This window comes from Phytophthora cinnamomi, assembly GCF_018691715.1.
Source record: "Phytophthora cinnamomi strain GKB4 chromosome Unknown Contig9, whole genome shotgun sequence".
NCBI classification, from domain to species: Eukaryota; Oomycota; class Peronosporomycetes; order Peronosporales; family Peronosporaceae; genus Phytophthora; species Phytophthora cinnamomi.
In genome coordinates, this window is record NW_027150942.1 from 624,793 (window position 1) to 647,697 (window position 22,905).

Below are 22,905 nucleotides of genomic sequence, written 5' to 3' on the forward strand. Positions count from 1 at the left end.
TTTGAATACACAAATATAATTTAAATCAGATAAGACTCCAAGTGACTTAGATTAGGTAAAATGAGAACTGTATTGTTTGTAAATTGATCTTCCTCCTAAATCTGCTAAAACTGTGTATCATCTATGAAAGGGGTTGACAGCGGCTGGCTGTCAGAGCCCCGCCAATATGCATGTCTCTGATTAGTAGAAAGATGCTGCTTTCCACCAATAGGATCTTTGGGTAGGTGTGGACCACTCATTGTGGTGGTCCACTTCAATGTATCCATTGGTGTGGCTTACACCAAGGTGAGGAAGTATCTAAAACTTTTAACAGATATTCTATCTGTTAAATCACAAGTGGCTTGTAGCCGCTTGTGCGTGTAACTCCGTTACACACAGAGTCTGTAAACGGCGAATCGATTGGACTTGTTGAGGATTGTTTTGCTCCTGCGCGAATTTCGAAGTCTCTTTCTTGGACTACATCTCTTCACGGACCACTTAAACTTCCTTTCACGACGTGCACATGATGCGCTGGCGATTAGAGATTGAGGAGTTCGGAGCGATATTTCACGTGAAAATAACGTCGTGGTCGACGCTCTTTCGCGTCTACCGATATCAGATAAAACACCGACCGAACTGGAGGAAAAGCGTAATGGCAGCAGCGAATCGAAGCCTCAACCCAAGCATGAAACCCTCGTTGCCATGGGCCATGACGACGACGACGACGACTTTTTCAACGTTGATATGCAGTCGCTAGCAGTGGAACAAAGCAAGTATTCCACCTTGCCAAAGAATTGCAGACATGAGCTTGGAGGGGTGCAGCTCTGGGTGGACGCACAGTCGCAGAAGGTGCTCGTGCCCTTCAAAAAAGAATTCCTAGAGCTGCTGGACAGCTACGGTATCGCACACGCACCAACTACTGTTTGCAACCCGCAGGCGAATGCGGTGATTGAACGTGTCCATCGAGTGATTGGCGACAAAATGTGCACCATGACGATCAAAATCACAGATGTCTGGGAACAGTTTCTCAACAACGCCACCTTCGCGCTCCGGTCCGCTCACCATTCGATGATCAATGCGTCACCAGCCCAGCTAGCATTCGGTCGCGACATGATCTTTGGCAGGAAGCATGAGACCAACTGGGTCGATGAGCACCGCCGCAAGGTTGAGCAGATCAAGAAAAACAATTTGCGTGAAAACAACAAGCGAGTGAACTGGGAGCATCGCCCAGGCGACTAGGTACTCCTCCGTCGCGACGCAGGCGTTCAAGCGAATGCGCTACCGCTATTCGACGGGCCCTACGAGATCATCGCAGTTCAAGAATCAGGGACGTTGACCCTTGACAAGGGCCGATACATCGAGAAGGTTAGCCTTCGTCGTGTTCGGTCCTGCAATACACAACGTGGAGGAGACTGTGAACAAGCACGTGAGCAGTGACGTGCCGACTAGGCGGTACGTGCGAGCTTACCCGCCAGATGATGAACGAAGGCAGCCACAATGCATGATGCATGAGTACATTGAAGGTCGCCTGACAAATCAAGGCCATGTATGTAAGCTTGAATTTGGGGAAGGATGGACACATGGTTGAGGTAGTAGACCATGGAGACAAGAAGACCAGAACTAGGGGTTAGTCGTCCTTTCGAACTAAAGCTCCACCGACTTAGAAAGTAGCCTTAAGCACACGTGATAGCCCTAACAAAACCCCGACCGAGGATTTAAAGGATTCGCATTCAGCCTGTACCATTATTTTGATGCAGTCGGACTTAGTAGTGTAGACCCGGTCCTACTTATTCGCGAAGTCCCGGTCACCATCTGATGAGTTCGAGGTTGTCTCGTTGAGACTCGCTTATAGTAGATCTTTGTATAGAGACATAGGACTAGCCATAAGATGACGCGCAGAGTCCCGGAGGGTTTCTGGATAGTCAGAAATCAAAGAGCAGTATTCCCCGAAAGCCAACAAGGGTCAAATCCGACTTCGGTAAGTGTAGCTAGCTTATTGTAGTGCCTGGACACGCTCGGCTGCGTGGGGATGCCGGTTGGGGAACTTGAGGTTACCTGACCGAGAGTTCGCCTAGGCTAGGCCAAGAGTTGGCGTGGCCGGAGGCTGGAGCGACTTTATATAGTCGTTCACTATATATTTGTGGGACGGGAGTGTCCCCGAGTGTATTTACCTACCGACCGAGGATTCCCTCGGTCACCCCTGTATTAGGCCTTACCAGCCGGTACCCTTTTTTCTGAGGGACTGCAGGGGGTTGCGCGAGAGCGCTATATTGCGTCCTAGCCCTCGCTCGTGGCTATGTGGTGCAGGTTTTGGATTGACCGAAGATAACCTCGCCGCACAGAAGTGTTTGCAACCGACCCGGTGTAAGGGATCGCTCCTGGTCTTCAGGTATTGATCCAACACCCGTTTACCCTAATGGGAAGGCGGGCGTTGTTGGTAAGCCTCGCACCGAACGGTAGCGAGGTTTTAGTGGATTTACATCACCACAAGACTGTCGCGTTAAGTTCTACAGAGACCTAGTATATGGCGCTGAGCTACTGCGTGAGGGAGTGTGTCTGGGTGCACCATCTATTGAAGGACATTGGCACTGAAAAAATGGGGGCTACAGTGATCTAAGAAGACAACCAAGGCGCGATGGCACTGGCGAAAAATGTTGGATACCAAGCTTGCTCGACATTCGCTACCACTGCATTCGTGAGAAGGTGGTGAACAACGAAGTCGAGCTGGAGTACGTGGAAACCAGAGTCAGCTCGCTGGTGAATGGCCTTTGGAGCTAGAATGCGGTAGGAGGAACGACACATACTTCTTTGAGTCGACGATGTATCATCTCACAATGAGGACTCCGTGACCCTGTTCAATGTGGTGATCCACAAGCCCCCACCCCACCCCGAACACGACGGCAGCTCTGCAATCGATGGATGAAGGTGTAATTAAGTGTTTGAAAGACCAGTACTACGACAAGAATGGAAGACGCCGAGCTGTTGTACAGCGGAATTGCAAACACGCCAGTGGGCATCTCTTCTGCTAACGAAATGGTTGTCTGAAGGCTAGGATGATCTGTAACGGGGTTACACGTACAAGTGGCTGCAAGCCACTTGTGAATTTAACAGATAAGTTATCTGTTAAACGTTTTGGATACTTCCTCACATTGGTGTAAGACACAGCGATGGATACATTGAAGTGGACCACCACAGTGAGTGGTCCACACATACCCAAAAGATCCTATTGGTAGAAAGCAGCATCTTTCTACCAATCAGAGACATGCATATTAGCGGGGCTCTGACAGCCAGCCGCTGCCAACCCTTTCATAGATGATAAACAGTTTTTAGCAGATTTTAGAGGAAGATCAATTTACAAACAATACAGTTCTCATTTTACCTAATCTAAGTCACTTGGAATCCTTTTGTTACTTAACTTATATTTGTGTATTCAAATATAATTAACCTAAGTAATTACTAAGTACTTACGCTTCCTCATACACGTTGCGCAACGTGTAAGCTAAAATAGTGAGTCAAGTTAGACCCACTACACCTGGTAGCACTTTGTAGTCCGTCCAACGACCGACTGCTTGACGTTCGTACGCGGTGTACGAACGCGGAGCCGAGAACCACATGAGCACGGAGGTGCCCATGGAGAGCTCCAACACGCCTGCAACGCATGTTGCACGCGCTGACTGCCCCACCTGTCTGACCCAGAGTGGGAGGCCCTCCAACGACTGTCAACAGTCATTGGAGAAGCGGCGATAGCTACAATGCTGCGTACGCTATCGCCGACGGAGCAACATGGTGTTGCTCTGGGGTTCATCATGAAGGAGCAGCGTGACGCTGCTTCCTCAGTGACGGCGTCGTCAGGGACGACACCGCGTGCTCAACCATTAAAGTTGAGCGTAAGCAATTACGTGGGAAGAGAGGGCGAGCCTCTCCTCCGATGGCTTGTCGAACTCGACACAGCCATAGCGGCTCGACGCATCGTCGACCCGCTGTCGAAGGTCGCGTTCGCCATGTCCTGCCTTGGCGGACGCGCAAGGAGTTGGGCGTATGGACGCCGACTCTCCGATCCTACGTGCTTCAGCACGTACGAAGTATTAAGGAGGAGCTCAAACAAGCGTTTGAGCCCCCGCAAAACAATTCCGGTCGAGGGCGGAGTTCCTCGATCTACAACAGGGTAAGTATGACGTCCATGCTTACTCGCAGCGCGCACGATATTTGGTATCAAATATCGTGACTAATCCAATTGACGAGGCGACCAAGGTCGTCACGTTCATGAAGGGAGGGTGGAGATGGGCCTGTGAAGACCTATATCTTCCGAGAGTATTCGAGTACTCTCGAAACTGCAATCACCCTTGCGATGCAAGAAGAGTTTAGCCTGCGGCAGGCTAAACTGCATGTGAACGTGCCGAGGCCGCAACCACGCCCGGTAGCGAGGACGGGAGGTCCGGAACCAATGGACCTCTCGAGCGCAACAACTGCTGGTTATCAGCAGCAGGGGAGGTAACGTGCGATGCTTCCGTTGCGGAAGGATCGGTCACTTTGCACGGGAGTGCACAGCTCCCATGCCCCTGGAGGTGGCCGTCGTGGCGATGCTAGGCATCGCCGCGGACAAACAAAAACGCGAACATCCAGTAGGCGCGGGGCGCCCTACTGGTAATGCAGTCGCGCGTGCCGACATCGGGCACGCGACACTGAGGACTGCAGCCCCCAGTGAGACCAGCTCTCACTGCAAGAAACAAGATGACAGGCCAAACCTAGTCATCTTGAAGGTTTACTCGAAGAGAGCGAGTGACTCTCTTCGAGCATTGGTAGACTCAGGCGCGTCGAACAACTTTGTTCGTCTACAGAGCCTGCCGAGACTTGACTTCGAGGAGGTAAATGTACCTCGAAGTCTTCTGGAGGTACGACTGGCAACAGGTGCCATCGTGAAGACCGAGAAGCGCGTCATGAACGTGCGCTTCTCGTACAAACAACGAGTGTTGTCGAACACTTTATCGTCCTGGATCTGGACGATATGTTCGACGTGGTAATGGGCATGCCGCGGCTTGCACGGCATGACTCGGTAATTGACTGGAAGAAGCGCACGCTCGTGCGCTTCGGACGCGACAGCGGAACAGAGAGCGATGGCCCTGTTAGCGCAGCACACGCACCGGCAGGTGCGCGCAGCTCGCCAGCCGAGACAGCGCTAAATGCTGCTGTCCCGGAGTGCCCAGGAAGTGCGCGAGGGCGCGTACAAGTGAGACCAACGTCGGCAATGCTGCCGACGTCAGAAGAAAAAGATGTGCTGGTTCCGGGAACCAACACCCACGTTCAAGTGTGTAAGGGACAGTCCCTGACCCGAAGAGGTCAGGTCGACGAACGACGCACTCTCGATCATGAGGGGCTCCGCCAATGAATGGCGTCGAGGTGACGAAGGCGTGTCAACTCGGGGAGTTGACGCTGCAAACAGTGCGGACGGTTGCAAACGTACCGCACTGACGCAATTTGCATGTTGTCGTACAGCCGGGCTGCACGACGAAGCGCCATGCGATCAAGCCGGGCTTGACACCGCGCGCCCGCAGACAGGGTCTGCCGGCGAAGGGACACATTACCGTGTAGCCGGGCTGCACGAAGAAGCGCCATGCGATCAAGCCGGGCTTGATACCGCGCGCCCGCGGACAGGGTCCGCCGGCGAACGACTGTCCACGGCCGGGCCTGGACAAGAAGAACAACTGTGCGGAGCCCGGCTCCGCACAACAAGAAGACGGCGCAAGCGGAAAACGCTGCGCAAGTCTCGGTCCGGGACCGAGACGCAACAAGAGCAGTCTGCTGGGCAGACTGCGGCGGTGACGGCGAATGTCAAGACGCTAAGCGTCTTGACGCGCACCGATACTGGATTCCAGTATCGTGACATGGAACTCGCTAGTCCTCCGACGACGGCGTCGGAGTTGACTTCGCTTCCAGCCATGAGCTGGAAGCGCTTCACGCGCGACTTGCACGATGGACGCATCGAGCAAGTCTGCGTTCTTTCGGACAGCGAAAGAACGGCGAGCGAGAGCGAAGAGCTGAGGCAGCTCTTCATGGGAAGTACCACTGAGAGTGAAGACACTCTCAGTGCGAAGACGAAGCGAGAGCGCTTCGAGGAACAAGGTTGGGACTCGCTGAAGTCGAGTCCCTATTACGAGATTGTTGAGGGAGTACAAAGACGTACTCCCGGAAGACATTCCTGCGGAGCTTCCGCAGGATAAGGGCATTCAGCACGAGATTGATCTCGTGCCGGGCACGAAATACTGTGTCACGCGGCAGTGGCCACTGCCGCGCAAGTGAAAGCGATCGACGACTTCTTTGAAAGTCGTCGTAAAGCAGGACAAGTGCGGGAATCAAAGTCCCCGCACAGTGCTCCGACGTTCTGTGTCAAGAAGCCACAGGGCGGATGGCGCATCGTTCATGCTTACAACAAGCTGAACGATGCGACGGTACCGGCGCAGACGCCGATACCGCGAAAAATGTTATCATCGATTCGATGGCCGGGAGCACCGTTTACAGTGCTCTCGACTTGCGAGATGGATTTTATCAAATCTAATGCGTGAGAGCGATATCCCTCTCACGGCAGTGAGCACGCCAAGCGGCATGCTCTGGGAATGGCTAGTAATGCCACAGGGGCTTAAGAATGCCCCTGCGACTTTCAACAGGTGCGTGACGCGATGCGCTCGGTGCGCGACTTCGCACCGAGCTACTTCGATGATGTATTCATCCACAGCCGGGCTGTGGACGGGAAGACGACGTAGAGATGCACAGGGTGCATCTCCGGAGGCTACTTGAGCTTATGCGAAAGCATAAGCTCTACGCGAACCTGAAGAAGTGTATCTTCGGGGCGAGCGAGATACCCGTCCTCGGGTGTCTCGTAGGAAGAATGGTGTTCGCCCTGACCCGGAAAAGGTCAGAGTGACAAATGAATGGCCAACGCCTTGAAGTGTCAAGGAACTGAGGCAGTTCCTTAGCTTGGCCACGTACTTGTGCAAGTACGTGGAGGATTACGCGGGCAAGATCCGCCCGCTGTCACAGCTTCTTAAGAAAGAAGCTGTGTGGAATTGGACACCCGATTGCCAAAAGGCATTCGATGCAGTCAAGCGGGGCTTGACTGAGGCGCCGATCTTGGCAGTGGCTGACCAAGATCGCCCATTTCACGTAGTGTGTGACGCATCCGATTTCGCGATCGGATGCGCGCTGATGCAGCATGATCACGAGGGCCGTGATCGTGTCGTCTACTACCAATCGCGTCAGCTGAAGCCAGCTGAGCGCAACTATCCGGTGCATGACAAGGAACTCCTTGCCATGAAATATGCACTCGCAAAGTTCCGAGTGTATCTACTTGGAAGTAGACCGTTTGTGGTCTACACCGACCATGCATCTCTGCGCACCGCGGTGGAGTCGCCACACATATCACAAAGAATGGCGAGATGGCTCTCATTCTTTGCGGAGTATAACTTCCGGGTCGAATACAAACCCGGAAGATTGAACGTGGTGGCCGACGCGTTATCACGTCGGCCGGACTATGCAGAAGCTGTTGACGTCAATGCAATTGACGCCATACGATCGAGCAAACCCACATCATCTCTGTTGGATGATGTGAAGGCCGCGTACGCGCACGACGCGGACGCGAAGCTCTTGCTGGCCTATGGCACAGCGCCTTCTGACAAGTCCCGTCAGAAGCTGCCCAAGCACCTTCGAGCGCGTGCACACCGCTTTCGTGTGCACGACGGACTGCTACTCTACAACGCAGTCGACGACAACGCGGATCGCGTTGTCGTGCCGAATGACCATGACCTGCGACTCAGGATCATGTACGAATATCATGATGCCTCGACTGCGGGACATCTCGGACGTGAAGACATATGTCCTTCTCACGCGCGACTCTACTGGCACCACCAGTATAAGTGGGTGCGCAAGTACATCCGTGCTTGCGAAGTATGCTAACGCGTAAAGCCTGCGCCATTCGCGCAGGCTCCACTGCAATCACTACCGACTCCGTCGGAGTGTTGGAAGTCCATGTCTTTGGACTTCATCTTTGGTCTTCCCCGGATAGCGGAGGGAACACCGGTGTTGTGGTCTTTGTAGACCGTTTCAGCAAGATGGTACATCTTGCTGCGGTGCCAGCAGAGGTGACCGCGAAGCAGACGGCCCGTCTGCTCGTCGACATGGTGTTCAAACACCATGGCATGCCGTCCGACATTGTGTCGGACAGAGACCCGCTTCACAGCGCATCTGTGGCAAGAAGTGTTTACACTTCTTGGGAGCCAGCTTTCCATGTCGACTGCGGATCATCCGCAGACGGACGGTCAAACCGAGCGCGTGAATCGCGTGCTCGTCGATATGTTGAAGAGCTACGCTCACTCGTTCCAATACTGGAGCGAGTGCTTATCGATGGCAGAGTTTGCCATCAATAACTCAGTGCATGCCTCAACCGGGCATACACCGTTCTACGTGAATGCCATGCGGCATCCACGTCTACCGAGTTTACTCGGAGTGATGGCTCCCACTTTAAGTGGGGAGGATCTACGACTGCAATACAGCAGCCGCAGAAACCGCTGACACTTGCACAGTGTCAGCTGCAACAATGGACAAACCACATGAGTCTGCGCAGGGCGCGAACTCCCCAACAACATGGCCAACGACCACGGGTCTGCGCAGGGCGCAGACACCGCAAGAAACCACGCAGAGGCCGGGCCTCTAGCGGAGAGCGAGCTGAATGACTTCAGCTCGGATGCAATCAGTTTCATCACCAAAAGACAAGCCGTGATTCGGTTTGTCCAAGACACAATAGCAGCTTCTGTTGATCAACAGAAGCTGAACGCAGACAATGCGGGCAGAGGCAACACAAATGAATTTAAAGTTGGTTCATTAGTTTTGTTAGCTACACAAAACCTGCCTAGACATGCAGTTTCGGATTTCGGAGCAAGCAAGCTTGCTCCGCGCTTCATCGGGCCGTTCACTGTGTTGGCACGGCACGGCAACGCATACACGCTAGACATACCGTCTAGCATGCGCCTCCATCCGACCTTTTACGTCGGACGGCTGAAGCCATACCGGCAGCACGAGCCATCTAGCTCGGCTGACCCGAAGCCTCGGCAGGAGCCGAGGCAGGAGCGGAGGACTTGGCCTCGGCGACGAGCAACCTCTCCTCCAGCGCGCGGACGCGCTGGAGCAACCCTTCATCTGGGTCCCCAACTCGACCTGGATATTCGAGGCGGTCTGCGAGACCGCCGCGACTTGGGCCTTCTGGTTCGCCAGCTCCTGTTTTAGACCGGCGAACTCAGCGCCCTGCAGACGCTCCACGACGGTCACCCGGTCGTGGAGAGGCGCATACTGATCAGCCCGGGGCTGATCATACCCGGGCGTGTTCCCACCCCGCCACCGCCGATCCGTGACGCCCGCGGCTCAACCCGCTGGATTGTTGAGCGGATTGTTGACCACAGTATCCCGAAAACGAACCCTCAAGGGGCTCGTTTTCGTATTCGTTGGAGAGGATTTCCTCCCCATCGAGATACATGGAGCCGCGGAACGTCTTGCTGGAGGACGTTCCGGAAATGGTGAGGGCGTACGAAGAGCAGTACGCGCTGGCGCAGCGGAAGTAACACGAGCGCTGCGATCATCGCTAGCGCCCGAACCCTCACGTGCTAAGAACTTAGCACGGAGCTCTTTGAGACTCTCGGGCACACGGAACGACGTGTACCCGTTCAAGCCGCGGTCGCTCAAGCGGACCGCGCCTGGAAAGCACTTCGTGCACTGAAAGCCCTCGGGCACAGCGCACGGCACATTTGCCTCCTCAGCAGCAACATGAAGTTGCTCCAGCTTTCCACGCTTCGAGTACGTCTCGAAGCGATCACGCGCTTGCTTAATCCGATCACGGTAAGCACTCGGCCTCTTGTTGAAGTTCTCAACAAAGGCGTTCCAGCTTTGACAAAGTGCCTGCCACTCGGGCACTTTGCTGTGAGAAGATGTCTTCTTGCTTTGAAACCATCGGAGCTCATGGAAGAGTCCGATGTAATAATCGCGCCTTTGATGCGTTTCCGCATCAAAGTGCAGCTCGGCAGCCACAGCGTCATCTTTGATGGCGCTGCATACGTACAGCGGCACCTCATTCGGAGGTACCGAGTTCCCAAACCGGTCCGCGATCTCGGACGCGGACGGCATCCATGGATCGCGCGCTGCAGGCGCAATGCGCGGAGAACCTTGAGTTTTGGAATCACACGCTGCAGCAGCAGCGCGCGGAGTACTGAGATCCCCAGCAGAAGCGAGTGGGGTATCGCTCTCAGTACGCGAACGCTTCGAACTCGAAGCGTCCGATTCGTCCCCTTCACGCGGGCGAACGTTCTTGGCGTGGGGGTCGAGCGATTCGCTCGACACTGAGTCTTTACGCTTTGAGGGCGAGTCCTCCTCGCCCTCCATGTCTTCATCGTCGTCGTCGAAGTCGACGACGTCACCGTACTTCGCCTTCTGGCGTTCGAAGTAGTCGTCGATGGAGAGATGACTCCCCATCGACTTTGCGGACTTCTTCTGAGGCGCGCTCATCGTTGAATGAGCGCGGGTTTCTTCTCCAAACGCGGAGAATTGACGAATGGTCAATTCCAAAAGATTGACGTGCGGGGACCCCGCGCGTCTAACCATAAGGGGGGATGGTGTAACGGGGTTACACGTACAAGTGGCTGCAAGCCACTTGTGATTTTAACAGATAAGTTATCTGTTAAACGTTTTGGATACTTCCTCACATTGGTGTAAGACACACCGATGGATACATTGAAGTGGACCACCACAGTGAGTGGTCCACGCATACCCAAAAGATCCTATTGGTAGAAAGCAGCATCTTTCTACCAATCAGAGACATGCATATTAGCGGGGCTCTGACAGCCAGCCGCTGCCAACCCTTTCATAGATGATAAACAGTTTTTAGCAGATTTTAGAGGAAGATCAATTTACAAACAATACAGTTCTCATTTTACCTAATCTAAGTCACTTGGAATCCTTTTGTTACTTAACTTATATTTGTGTATTCAAATATAATTAACCTAAGTAATTACTAAGTACTTACGCTTCCTCATACACGTTGCGCAACGTGTAAGCTAAAGTAGTGAGTCAAGTTAGACCCACTACATGATCTGTCTATTATGTCAATTCGTAATTGTTGGTGCCACACAGGTATTGTGCCAAATATAGACATGGGTTTTTTATTGAGTTCATGTAATACATTTCAGTGGTTTCGGTGATGCGGCTGCTTCTGGCCTCCTTTTGTAGTTGATGGCTTCGCAGCTTTGATATGGCCCACCCTGCCGAATTAGTAGGCCTCGTAAAAATAGGTATTGTGGGTTTCACTCTAAATTCCCATGGGCGATTAATTGAATCGATCCTGGCGAACCGACCCCCGAATCGCCACACCTATCGTATAGAATAGATTTGATGATTTTGTGAGTGCATCTCAGTGTTTGCTTCACGCCATGGAGGGTGAAGATGGCGGCCCCAGCAGCGAGGACGTTCCAAGTCCGTCATTTCGGCTAAGCTACGCCCGTAGAAGACGTATTATGCAACGATCTTAACCTTCCTTATTCTCCGCGGCCGTCTGCAAGAAGGTCCTTACAAGCGACATTAACCCCTCCAGCCCCGCCGCCTGTATTCTACAGGATAAAGATTTCGGCAAATCAGTTCCATACTTAAACTAAGATTCGCTTTACAAAACTCAAGTGATGCGTTCTGGTATAAAGTCTTACAGTGTTGTAGGTAACTTCGGGGGTAATTATTCGTAGTTCTGTATGACGAGGTGCCTCCTTCCAAACGTCAAACGCCTCCCGCCAAATGCTTCCCGCGCTTGACCCGACGCCCGCGAAATCTCCTGCCCGCACGGCCGCGCATGCCCTGATGCCTGCGAAGTCTCCTGCTCGGACGTCAGTGAAGCCACCGACCACAGCGCCGTCGAAGTCGCCGACCACGGCGTCCTCGCCTGCCCCCGACGCCTGCGAAGTCTCCTGCCCGGACACCCGCGTGCTTCCTGACGTGCGACACCAACAGTGGTTACTATTACCGGTACGGCAGGTTTGTGTGTCTGTACAACACAGGATATTTACTGACGGTAACCTGTATAGGGCCGAAATCGACCAAGGGCGGTTCAATAGCGATTCTGTCAGCCTAAACCAGGGCCCCGACGCATTGCGACGCAGCGAGAAAGAGGTGTGTGAAGGCCTACCTAAACAACGTTTTATTACTACTAACCGCTTCTACCAAACGTGATCTTGTCGTCTATTCTGCTACTACGAGGGCTGTATCTTGTCGACACGATAGAGACTCGTACCGCATCGCCCAACCAAAAGCAGAGCCCAGCTTGATCGCTGTTTCTTGGATGAACAACAGACCGGTGCATTCATTATTACATGATGTAGTACACAAGCAACGACACTATCACGACATGTTGGTGCAGCTATCGTTGAGGTACCTGCGCCCCAATTCGTGAAAGACTATCAAGACGGCATGCGAGCAGCTGACATACATGATCAGGTGCGAATACAGAGTTATTCAATCCAGGTATTAGTATTTGCTATACTTATCGTGTATTCTACTTTTGTTTGTCATGATAATGATACAGATGACACTGCTTAGTGTGGGAACAGCCGAATTTGAGTGTGACTTGTCAGTGGAAGCGCTGGCAAATTCTTCCATCCCACCTTCGTCGGTCCCGTGATATGCGCGTCCTGCGCTACATACGACAAAGAAAGTCGACATTTTTCGGACAACGCAGGGGAAGAATGGCAAGGAGTCGCAAAAGCGCCGTCAGCACGGCTGTAAGGTGTGCTCACCGGCTAAAGCTCCATGGGAAACGACTTACAACTGCGTGGAGTGCTCGGTAACGAATGCAAGAGGAGCACAAAATGAAGGAAAATGCACGATCTAACTCTATCAGAAGGCGCGGCAGCATGGCCCAAGGGCGCCCACGAACTCAGCTACGTGCAGCCAGATTTGACACGACCTCTGGCGTGGAGGTGCAAACATCCCCCCTGGTTTGAAGAAGTTCCGGCTCCACGCTCCGTGTAGAGGTCTGCATAATGATGAAGATGGTGGTGGCGTTGTGGACGACAGTGAAGGTGAAGAAGGCTCACCAGCGGCGTCTGTGAGTGGCGAGAGTGTGAGTAGTGTGGCCAGTGATGCGATTGGTAGTTGAACTTGTAATCAATTGAATAATGAACGCAACTGCACAGTGAGAGTGTTTTCAGAATTTTTGACAAATTCTCTACAAACTCACCGCCGTGTTCAGGATAATAAAGGGCAAATGATCAAGCTTGCCACCTCAAAAATCCATCTTATCGTGTATGACACACGGTAGATAACAGTGGGGGATTGTGAGCCTTCAAAAACTCCGCAAATAGTAATCCCAAGTCATTTCTTTATCCTGTAGAATACAGGGTAATATCTGCCCAAAATCGCGGGGCTAGAGGGGTTAAACCCTGAGGACAGACAACTCGCTCAAGATTGCCCCCAGTCCACGGATTCAAGAAGAAGACCCGCTACCGACGGGGTTTCCCCAGCATCACCCACTCAACGGCCACCTTCCAGTTCTCGATCATCGCCAAGTCCTGAGCGAACACCGCACTGGGGGGATTCCCACCGGCAAATTTTTAGTAGGCTACTCAAGATTGGCGACTCAGTAAATCCAGCGAAATCATGAGTTGTGTTTCCACCGGCATATTTTGAGAAAGCGCGGCCTTTCGTCCATTCCAAAGAGCTACTTGACGATGGAAGAGCTGGCTAGCGGAACGCTATTAGTTCTGCATAGGTTTCTGTCTCGAGGCTAAGCATCATCTAGCGGCGGCGAGGACAGTGACGACACTGATGAAGCAGTGCAGTACTTGCTCAGTGGCGATGCCTGTACCAGTGGATTGTTTGTCGGGGCCGACCAATGCAATGACGAAGAAAAGGGGTGGGTGAAGCCGCGTAGTGGGGAATGGATCCGTGAGCTGGTTGTCCCCCAGTCACTGTTCGATGATGAACGCTTTCATGGCAGCTTTAGGATGCGGCGACTTACGTTTGAAAAGCTCTTTGCCATGGTGGAAAATCGTATTACGCGGGAAAATACGAACTACCGTGAAGATGTTCCGGCAAGAAATGTGCTGCTCGCGTTTCTCTATTATAGTGCTCACGGCGTGACGCTACGGGTGCTGCATGAGAAGTTTGGAATCGGTCTATCGATGTGTAGCGAGATACTTCGACGCATAGCCGACGCTGTTTGTGCACTTGGATTGATATGCTTGCCGTCTGAAACCGAGCTTGTAAGAACAAAACCCGTGCTAGTCGCGCCTCCCAAATACCTCGCGCAGAAGCTCGCGATCGCGCTCCCTCTCGCGCTCCTGGTGTTTGCGGCTCTCCTGCTTTCCTTGACACGTTGTCGTAGAGCGGCACGACGATCGGCTCGAATTTCCTCGAGCTTGTTTACCATAGCATCCGTCTGTAGCTGAACCAAATTCATGAGGAAGCGTTGATCATTACTTGGCTCCGAAATCTGCTTTCGTTTTTTTTGCCTTGAATGGAGTTGTTCTGCTGTGTGTTTTCTTGGTCCTCGGACACACCATCAGAACCTGGCGACGAAGGGATGTTGTCAACGAGAAGGCCTTCGTCTTCACCACTGCACGAAGATTGCGCTGCATCCGTGTTTTGGTTGTTGTCAGCGAAGTCCGAAAAATATGTAACAAGCGGATGCTGGCACTCGCTGGCATCGGAGATGTGGATTAGTCGAAGTTGACACTTCGAGGGAGGCGTGTTGGAATTCCGATGCAGACACGGCGACCGTGACAATGTTGCCGTGTGACACCCGACAGTTTAGCAGAGCTGTGATGAGCATAGTGAGATCAAGATATGCGGGTCTTTTACTTGGGAAGCGGCTCAAGCCCGCTTAAGAATCGTTAAAGCTCAGGAGCTGTAGTGATTCAATCTTACTTTTCCTTTTCCATCCTAGTGCAGACTCCAGGTCATACGGACCGAGTGCAACTTCGAATAGTACTTCGAACAGCCACCGCTGCGTAACAGTAGCAAGTTAGCTACGACGCGCGTACTACACTTCATATGATTGTCAACCACCTATACGATGTTTGGCGACATCGTAAAAAAGTTGGTGGTGTCCCCACCAGTATCGAAGGAAGCATGTAGTTAGTCTTCAATCTGACATCGGGATCCTACCTCTTCGGATTCCAGAAGGCAGCACCTTCCCACCCTTAGCACCGCGTTCACCCTCATGTCCTGTTGTCCATCGCTTCGATAACTAGATCAGCGGAACAGACAACACGTGTGGTATCAGTGAACATGAAGGCGGTTGTTACATCTGCTGTGAATCTCAGTACCAGTCGGGGAATGTATTTCCTCCAATGAAAAGTCGCGATCCCAAACACCGACTATTTGGATAAATTGTGATGCAAACACCGACTATTTGGATAAACTTGTGGAAGCTGCATGGACAGTACCGAAGGACAGTACCGAGCCATACTGCCAGTCCCCAGTATCATACTGGGGACTGGGCCGACGTCACGTCGGACGTGCTCAGCAAATGCCATGGCCTACGCGGCGGCTAACAAGTGCCTGGACGTGGTGCAGTGGCTGCCCGCGCGTAGGCCGGAGGGGTGCACATGAACTCAGCCGCGGCACAGGGGTGGCTACACAAGAACCAAGGGGAAGGATGCACGACACTGGCGATGGATGGTGCTGCCAGTGGAGGTCGCCTGGGAGTAGTGAAGTGGATGCACGCGAACCGATCGGAGGGGTACACCACGAGAGTCATGCACGGAGCCGCGGTTGGTGGCTACCTCGACGTAGTGAAGTGGTTGCACGGTAATCGCGCCGAGGGCTGCACCACGGCTGCGATGGACAACGCAGCAGCTCAAGGTCACTTAGAGGTCGTCAAGTCTTGCATGACAGCTACGCCGGGGAATGCAAAACCGATGCGATGGATAACGCAGACGCTACGGCAAGCTGGACGTCGGTCATTGGCTTCACCACCACCACTACGAGGGCTACACAACCCGCGCCATGGATGAAGCGGTGAAAAGATGCCGTTGCGAAGTGGTCCGGTGGCTGCAAGAGCACCAAAACGAAGGATGCACCAGTGTCGTGGTGAATTCAGCAGCGACATACTGGGATTTCGACCTTGTGCTATTTTTGCATTCGCAGTGCTGGAAAGGCTGCAAGGCCCTGCATTACCCGGAAACACGAGTCTTCAATTAAGACTAATGTTAGATACTAGATGCAAAAAGTCAGTCCTCGCGTATGATAATCAGTGTCGCAGAAAATTGATGTACATACTTGCAACTACAGGCGTTATTTTACAGGGCAAGATTTTTTCAGAAAATAGATGAAGCTATATCGCAATACAACTGTTATTTCTAATAGATTTAATCTCGCCACAAAAATCACTGCAGCGGGTTAGTGCCCGGAATAAGTACGATTTTATGAAAAAGAGTTGGCTACATATGTGCCTCCAAAACGTATTTTTACGGGTTCTGGCATCGTATCCACAAAACGATGCATGCGTCGCTGTGCTTCAATATCAAGAGTAAATATCTGCTGCTAAAAATCAAGTAGCCAAGAGCCGACGCACTGCTGCCGCGAGCAGGTTGGCAAACTCGTCATACCACTGGCGAGTAAGACGGTCGAGGACTTGGGTGGCGGTGAGGCTCAATCGGGCTGGTCTTGTGCCGCGAGTGGCTCAACGTAACTGGCTGGCATTTTGCAAAAGTTATGTACTTTTCAGATAAGGCTGTCTCGTAACAGATATCAAACCACCATCGTATTATATTTTTCTGAGTTTTGCCTATGCAAGTCAGCTGCATACAAAATGAATGAGTTAGATACGTTAATACCGCATCTTACAATAATTATGGCAGTTTATCCATAAACGGGAGCTGTTATTACCTCGTAAACAATATCTGTATCCACGATACACTCCCATAATTTACGAATCTCGCTGTGTTTTACCCTGTGGTCGAGTTGACCATACTGTAGACATGTGCAGGCGGATCCGAATTTCCCTCTGACAACATCTTCGACTGGTTATGTGAGCACTACCCCACCCTCGCCGTGCACGGCAACTTGAGCCATACGGGCAAGTTAGCCAATCACACGTGTGTATTTCGACAGCCGCTTGGCTACGGATTGTGTTATTGTATTAATAAGGTCCAACTACATGTATTAATAATAATATTTTCCTACTTCACTCAGTAAGCGAGCACGCCCAAAGTGACAGTATTTCGCATGGTTTTGCTTGGGGGGCCCTATCCAAGGATAACATGCGGGATTGCACCAGGAGAGCTGTTCAGCCTTGTCTTCATGTGAATAGCCCACCTGGCAAGCGTTATTCGGCTTTTTGCTCTCTACCCCTCATCCGATCGGGCTACTGGTACCCAGACTCATCGCGATGCGCCTTCTCAGCATCGCTGTACTAGCTGCTACCGCCCTCGTGGCGAGTGCCGAGGGCACACCAACGAGTGTCGCGACGATGACCGCACCGAACCTCCCTGCTTTGGTTCGCTCGTTCACTGCTGCCCAGCACGACGCTCCCACCAAGAGAATGCTACGGACTGACAACCCGTACGCGGTCGATGAAGAAAAAGAAGATCGCGCTGTTGAAAACGGCATCGTGGGCGCGATCAAGTCATTGCTGTCCAAAATCAAGCTGAATTACGATCTTCGCGCCATGTTAAAGAAGCAACAGTCCGCGGACGATGCGCTTGTGTTTCTGAAGCTCAACGGCGGCGTGGATGATATCCTGTCGAGCCCGAATCTGAAGTACTTGGCCAAGTACATTTCCAAGTACAACGAAAAGTTCCCTGAAACTAGGGTGACCATGGCTGGGACGCTTACAAAGCAATACGGCGATGATGCGGTGGCGGCGATGCTTGTATCAGGCCAAAGGTCTCCCAATACAAAGGACATTGCCGAAAAGCTGGAAGGCGAGCTGTTTCGTCTTTGGCACGCCGGGAACTCTTACAGTGATGTTTTCCGGTTGCTCAAGCTCAAAGAAGCTGACAACCCCCCTGAAGGGAGATGTTTATCAGGCTTGGCAGAACTATTTTACCGCTTACAACAATCACGCTCCACTCCAAGACCGAATTAAGGAGTTGAAGGTACTGACCGACATATATGGTGAGAGAGATTTGGCAGCACTGCTTCAGAAAGTAAAGTGGGACAATGATTCGATGCGTACTGCCATGACCTTGGAGCGTGAGCAGTTCAACTCCTGGGTATCGAGGGAGGTGAAGCCGGACAACCTCTTTGCGAACGTCTTTAAGCTAAAACCCGAGCACGAGCTTACTCACTCCGACAACCTCGTTCTCAGCGAGTACACAGATTGGTGGAAGACTGCGAACTTAATAAAGCAGTAGAAGATCGAGCACTTATTGTGCTTTGGAAGCAGGATGCGTCCATCATAGCCTCCTCGTAGAGTTTTGAAGATACATAAATCAAACGAGCGCATTGGTTATAAGCAAAAGAAGACGCAGCAGCGCAACAGGTGCAATGTCTGACGAGGGGACGGAAGAAGCAAACAATCTACTCGCCAGAAACTTTCTTAAGCTTGAACGGCAGCACCTGGCCCAATTAGTCCATACCGACTTCCCTGGCTTGTAGTAGACACCCCACTTACCGGCCCAGTGTACCATGCAAAAAAAAGCCTTTGCCTTTGCCTTTTTCGGTTACCGGTATGCATACCGAATGAGATTCGATTTGAAATATTATTTGCAGCTAGCGTACTCGACGTCTCCAATGTCGTCGTCCGAGTCGATCTAGCACGGGTTCTAGCTCTCTTGGACACTTTGTGTCGGGCTTTGAAGGCGTGCAACCAGCACCACTTTACGAGCTCCAGTCTGCCACCAGTGGTAGCTTCGTGCCGATTCAGGTGGGGCAAGCTTTCTTCTTGCTGCTGCTATTCTTGGCAGCACACCGTTTTCGCAGTGTGCTCTCGATTCGTATCCACTTCGGCACTAGTATACATCTAAATTCCTAAGCAAACTCGCTAAGGTCAGGACGAATAACCTTGCTAACGTCTTTGAACTCCTCTACAGCTCGGGCAACAGTAAGCTTCTCGCTTGCTGAGAAGGACATGCGTCGCTTCTTGTGCCAAGCCGTCTTGAGCTCTACGAGGTAGATTGAGAACTGATTGAATGTGAGATTACCTGGCTTTGGCTAACTGGCCCTAGAACTACTCATGCAGTGCCCTGGGGACTCGTGGAGTGTACCCAGAGCAAGGGTTCAACGGAACCCAGAAAACTAAGATTGAAATCATCACCCATTCGTCAGGGGACAGGCCCACACGACAGGAGAGGCGCCAGGGTACAAGAGAGGTTGTCATTCGCCCCCATGACAGGAAATCTGTCATTGAGCAGGTCGACTCATTGCTGAATTAGCATGGGAAGATCCGTCGGATGTTTGTGCGGTATTCAGTTGATCCGGTGTCCAGCAAGACGTTGCCGTTGTCGTACACAGTCTTGATAACGAATGGACCTTTTGAGACGGGATCTGTTTTCTTGCGTTCGCGGGCTGGAATCCGCAGCATCACATTATCACCAACGCGATAGAAATGTTGAATACGTTTTCGGTTCTCCCGGTCGTTGTCCTGCAAGATTGCCATGAACCGCTGCTTGGAGAGGAAACTCCAATTGGCGAAATGGAGTTCACGCGTGATCATATCCTCTCCGAACAAAAGCTGTGCTGGAGACGCACGCAGAACTGTGTGATAGCTAGCGCGAATGGCATAAGCTGCGTAGTCGAGAACCACCTCCAATTGGTCGTTCAGATCCGGGCGAGCGCGCAAAACGTTCATTATCTCCAGGTGCACACGCTCGCAAATGGCATTTGCTTGCGGGTTCTTTGCCGTAATGGGCTTATCCTTGATTGCCATCGACAGAAGCAGCGCTTGAAATTCGTCACCGGTAAATTCTGGTCCCTGATCGTGAACCACGAACTTCGGACGGGGATATCGGCACAACCATGCTCTCTCAACGCTAAGAGCAGTGGCAGCTGATCCTTTACCCTTCTGAACAATGACCCCAAGCCATCGGAATTGCTGTTCAATGGCAGTAAGGCAGTAGAAATTCTGCGGAAATGGACCCACCAGGTCGACATGGACAACATCGAACGGCCGGTCCATGTTTGAGGCTGGAGTTGGTGGCAGATGTCCGTATTGCTGTTTGCCACCGTGGAGCTTTGCCTTCTTGCAGTCAACGCACTTCATCGAGCAATGATGCGTTTTCCTTGAACAATGAGACCGCCAATTTGACGTCCACTGGCATCATCAAAGACACGAAATGTCCGACTGTAGTCCGGGAAAGCAAGCCAGACATTGCGAGCCAGAGCAGCTTTGATCTCCTGAAATGCAGCCGCGTCCTCTGGGGTCCACATAAACGTGACTTTCTTCGAAGTTAGTCGGTTCAATCGAGCTGTCAGCGCAGACTTGTTGGGAACCATCTCTCGGTAGTAGGTGATCATACCGAGAAATCTTCTGAGCTCTTTTTTGTTTCGAGGCTCTGCAATCTGCTGGATTGCCTCGATCTTCTTCTTCTGGGGCTGAATCCCATTAGCTGTCAGGGTAAACCCCAAGTAGTCAACACTCTCGCGTAAAATCTTGAACTTGCTAGCGTTGAGGGTTACGTCGTACTGCTGCAGTCTCTCGAAGACGATCCGCAAATGCTCGAGATGCTCCGTCTCGTTCTCCGAGAAAATCAACACGTCGTCGAGGTACACGATGACAAATGGCAAGTCCCCTAGGATTCGTTCCATACAGGACTGATACTCGTCAGGAGCGGTAGAAATTCCCATCGGGAATCTCTTAAACTGAAACTTTCCGAATGGCAGACAGAAGGCAGTCACTGACCGACTCTGTGGAGCGAGCCGTCTGGCAAAGTATCCCATGTTTGCATCCAAAGTGCTCATACACTTCGCTTTGCCAAGTCATAGCAAAATCTCCCGAATCTTCGGCACGAATTATGCGATCGAGACAGGAATTTGTTTAGGCGGCGGAAGTCAACCAACAATCGCAGCGAACCACTGACTTTCCGTAAGAAGAGGCTGGAGCTGCTGACTCAGAGCCGTAGATCTGTTCAATGACGTCGAGCTCGATAAGTCGTTGTATCTCGCGTCTTGCTCCATCTTCCAGGCTGCGTGCAATTGAGTACGGACGGGCGTGCGAAGGCACGTAATCAGCGCGAAGTGGCAAAATGTAGTCATCCAGACTGTAGTGGGTCTAACTTGACTCACTACTTTAGCTTACACGTTGCGCAACGTGTATGAGGAAGCGTAAGTACTTAGTAATTACTTAGGTTAATTATATTTGAATACACAAATATAAGTTAAGTAACAAAAGGATTCCAAGTGACTTAGATTAGGTAAAATGAGAACTGTATTGTTTGTAAATTGATCTTCCTCTAAAAGCTGCTAAAACTGTTTATCATCTATGAAAGGGTTGGCAGCGGCTGGCTGTCAGAGCCCCGCTAATATGCATGTCTCTGATTGGTAGAAAGATGCTGCTTTCTACCAATAGGATCTTTTGGGTATGTGTGGACCACTCACTGTGGTGGTCCACTTCAATGTATCCATCGGTGTGTCTTACACCAATGTGAGGAAGTATCCAAAACGTTTAACAGATAACCTATCTGTTAAATTCACAAGTGGCTTGCAGCCACTTGTACGTGTAACCCCGTTACACCATCCCCCCCTTAAGGTTAGACGCGCGGGGTCTCCGCACGTCAATCTTTGGAATTGACCATTCGTCAATTCTCCGCGTTTGGAGAAGAAATCCGCGCTCATTCAACGATGAGCGCGCCTCAGAAGAAGTCCGCAAAGTCGATGGGGAGTCATCTCTCCATCGACGACTACTCGAACGCCAGAAGGCGAAGTACGGTGACGTCGTCGACTTCGACGACGACGATGAAGACATGGAGGGCGAGGAGGACTCGCCCTCAAAGCGTAAAGACTCAGTGTCGAGCGAATCGCTCGACCCCACGCCAAGAACGTTCGCCCGCGTGAAGGGGGACGAATCGGACGCTTCGAGTTCGAAGCGTTCGCGTACTGAGAGTGATACCCCACTCGCTTCAGCTGGGGCTCTCAGTACTCCGCGCGCTGCTGCTGCAGCGCGTGATGTTAAAGCTCAAGGCTCTCCGCGCGCTGCGCCTGCAGCGCGCGATCCATGGATGCCGTCCGCGTCCGAGATCGCGGACCGGTTTGGGAACTCGGTACCTCCGAATGAGGTGCCGCTGTACGTATGCAGCGCCATCAAAGATGACGCTGTGGCTGCCGAGCTGCACTTTGATGCGGAAACGCATCAAAGGCGCGATTACTACATCGGACTCTTCCATCAGCTCCGATGGTTTCAAAGCAAGAAGACATCTTCTCGCAGCAAAGTGCCCGAATGGCAGGCACTTTGTCAAAGCTGGAACGCCTTTGTTGAAAACTTCAACAAGAGGCCGAGTGCTTACCGTGATCGGATTAAGCAAGCGCGTGATCGCTTCGAGACGTACTCGAAGCGTGGAAAACTGGAGCAACTTCATGTTGCTGCTGAGGAGGCGAATGTGCCGTGCGCTGTGCCCGAGGGCTTTCAGTGCACGAAGTGCTTTCCGGTCCGCTTGAGCGACCGCGACCTGAACGGGTACACGTCGTTCCGTGTGCCCGAGAGTCTCAAAGAGCTCCGTGCTAAGTTCTTAGCACGTGAGGGTTCGGGCGCTAGCGATGACCGCAGCGCTCGCACTACCCCCGCTGCGCCAGCGTGTACTGCTCTTCGTACGCCCTCACCATTTCCGGAGCGTCCTCCAGCAAGACGTTCCGCGGCTCCCATGTATCTTGATGGGGAGGAAATCCTCTCCAACGAATACGCAAACGAGCCCCTTGAGGGTTCGTTTTCGGGATACTATGGTCAACAATCCGCTCAACAATCCAGCGGGT

General features: G+C 52.1%; 4 protein-coding genes across 4 annotated transcripts; 2 read left to right on the forward strand and 2 right to left on the reverse strand.

Annotated features, from left to right (window-relative positions):
- Positions 1-681: 681 nt before the first annotated feature.
- On the forward strand, positions 682-1,218 carry IUM83_16355 (Pol Polyprotein; the record flags this gene model as incomplete). The annotated part of the gene is made up of 1 exon (XM_067941231.1): positions 682-1,218. The coding sequence occupies one exon, from the start codon at positions 682-684 to the stop codon at positions 1,216-1,218; it is 537 nt and encodes a 178-aa protein (XP_067798475.1).
- Positions 1,219-17,389: 16,171 nt separating this feature from the next.
- On the forward strand, positions 17,390-18,088 carry IUM83_16356 (putative secreted RxLR effector protein; the record flags this gene model as incomplete). Its single annotated transcript, XM_067941232.1, has 1 exon — positions 17,390-18,088. One exon carries the CDS (start codon positions 17,390-17,392, stop codon positions 18,086-18,088), a length of 699 nt encoding a protein of 232 aa, XP_067798405.1.
- Positions 18,089-19,372: 1,284 nt separating this feature from the next.
- IUM83_16357 (Pol Polyprotein) lies at positions 19,373-20,119 on the reverse strand (the record flags this gene model as incomplete). The annotated part of the gene is made up of 1 exon (XM_067941233.1): positions 19,373-20,119. One exon carries the CDS (start codon positions 20,117-20,119, stop codon positions 19,373-19,375), a length of 747 nt encoding a protein of 248 aa, XP_067798464.1.
- Positions 20,120-20,199: 80 nt separating this feature from the next.
- On the reverse strand, positions 20,200-20,787 carry IUM83_16358 (Retrovirus Polyprotein; the record flags this gene model as incomplete). The annotated part of the gene is made up of 1 exon (XM_067941234.1): positions 20,200-20,787. One exon carries the CDS (start codon positions 20,785-20,787, stop codon positions 20,200-20,202), a length of 588 nt encoding a protein of 195 aa, XP_067798479.1.
- Positions 20,788-22,905: the final 2,118 nt, after the last annotated feature.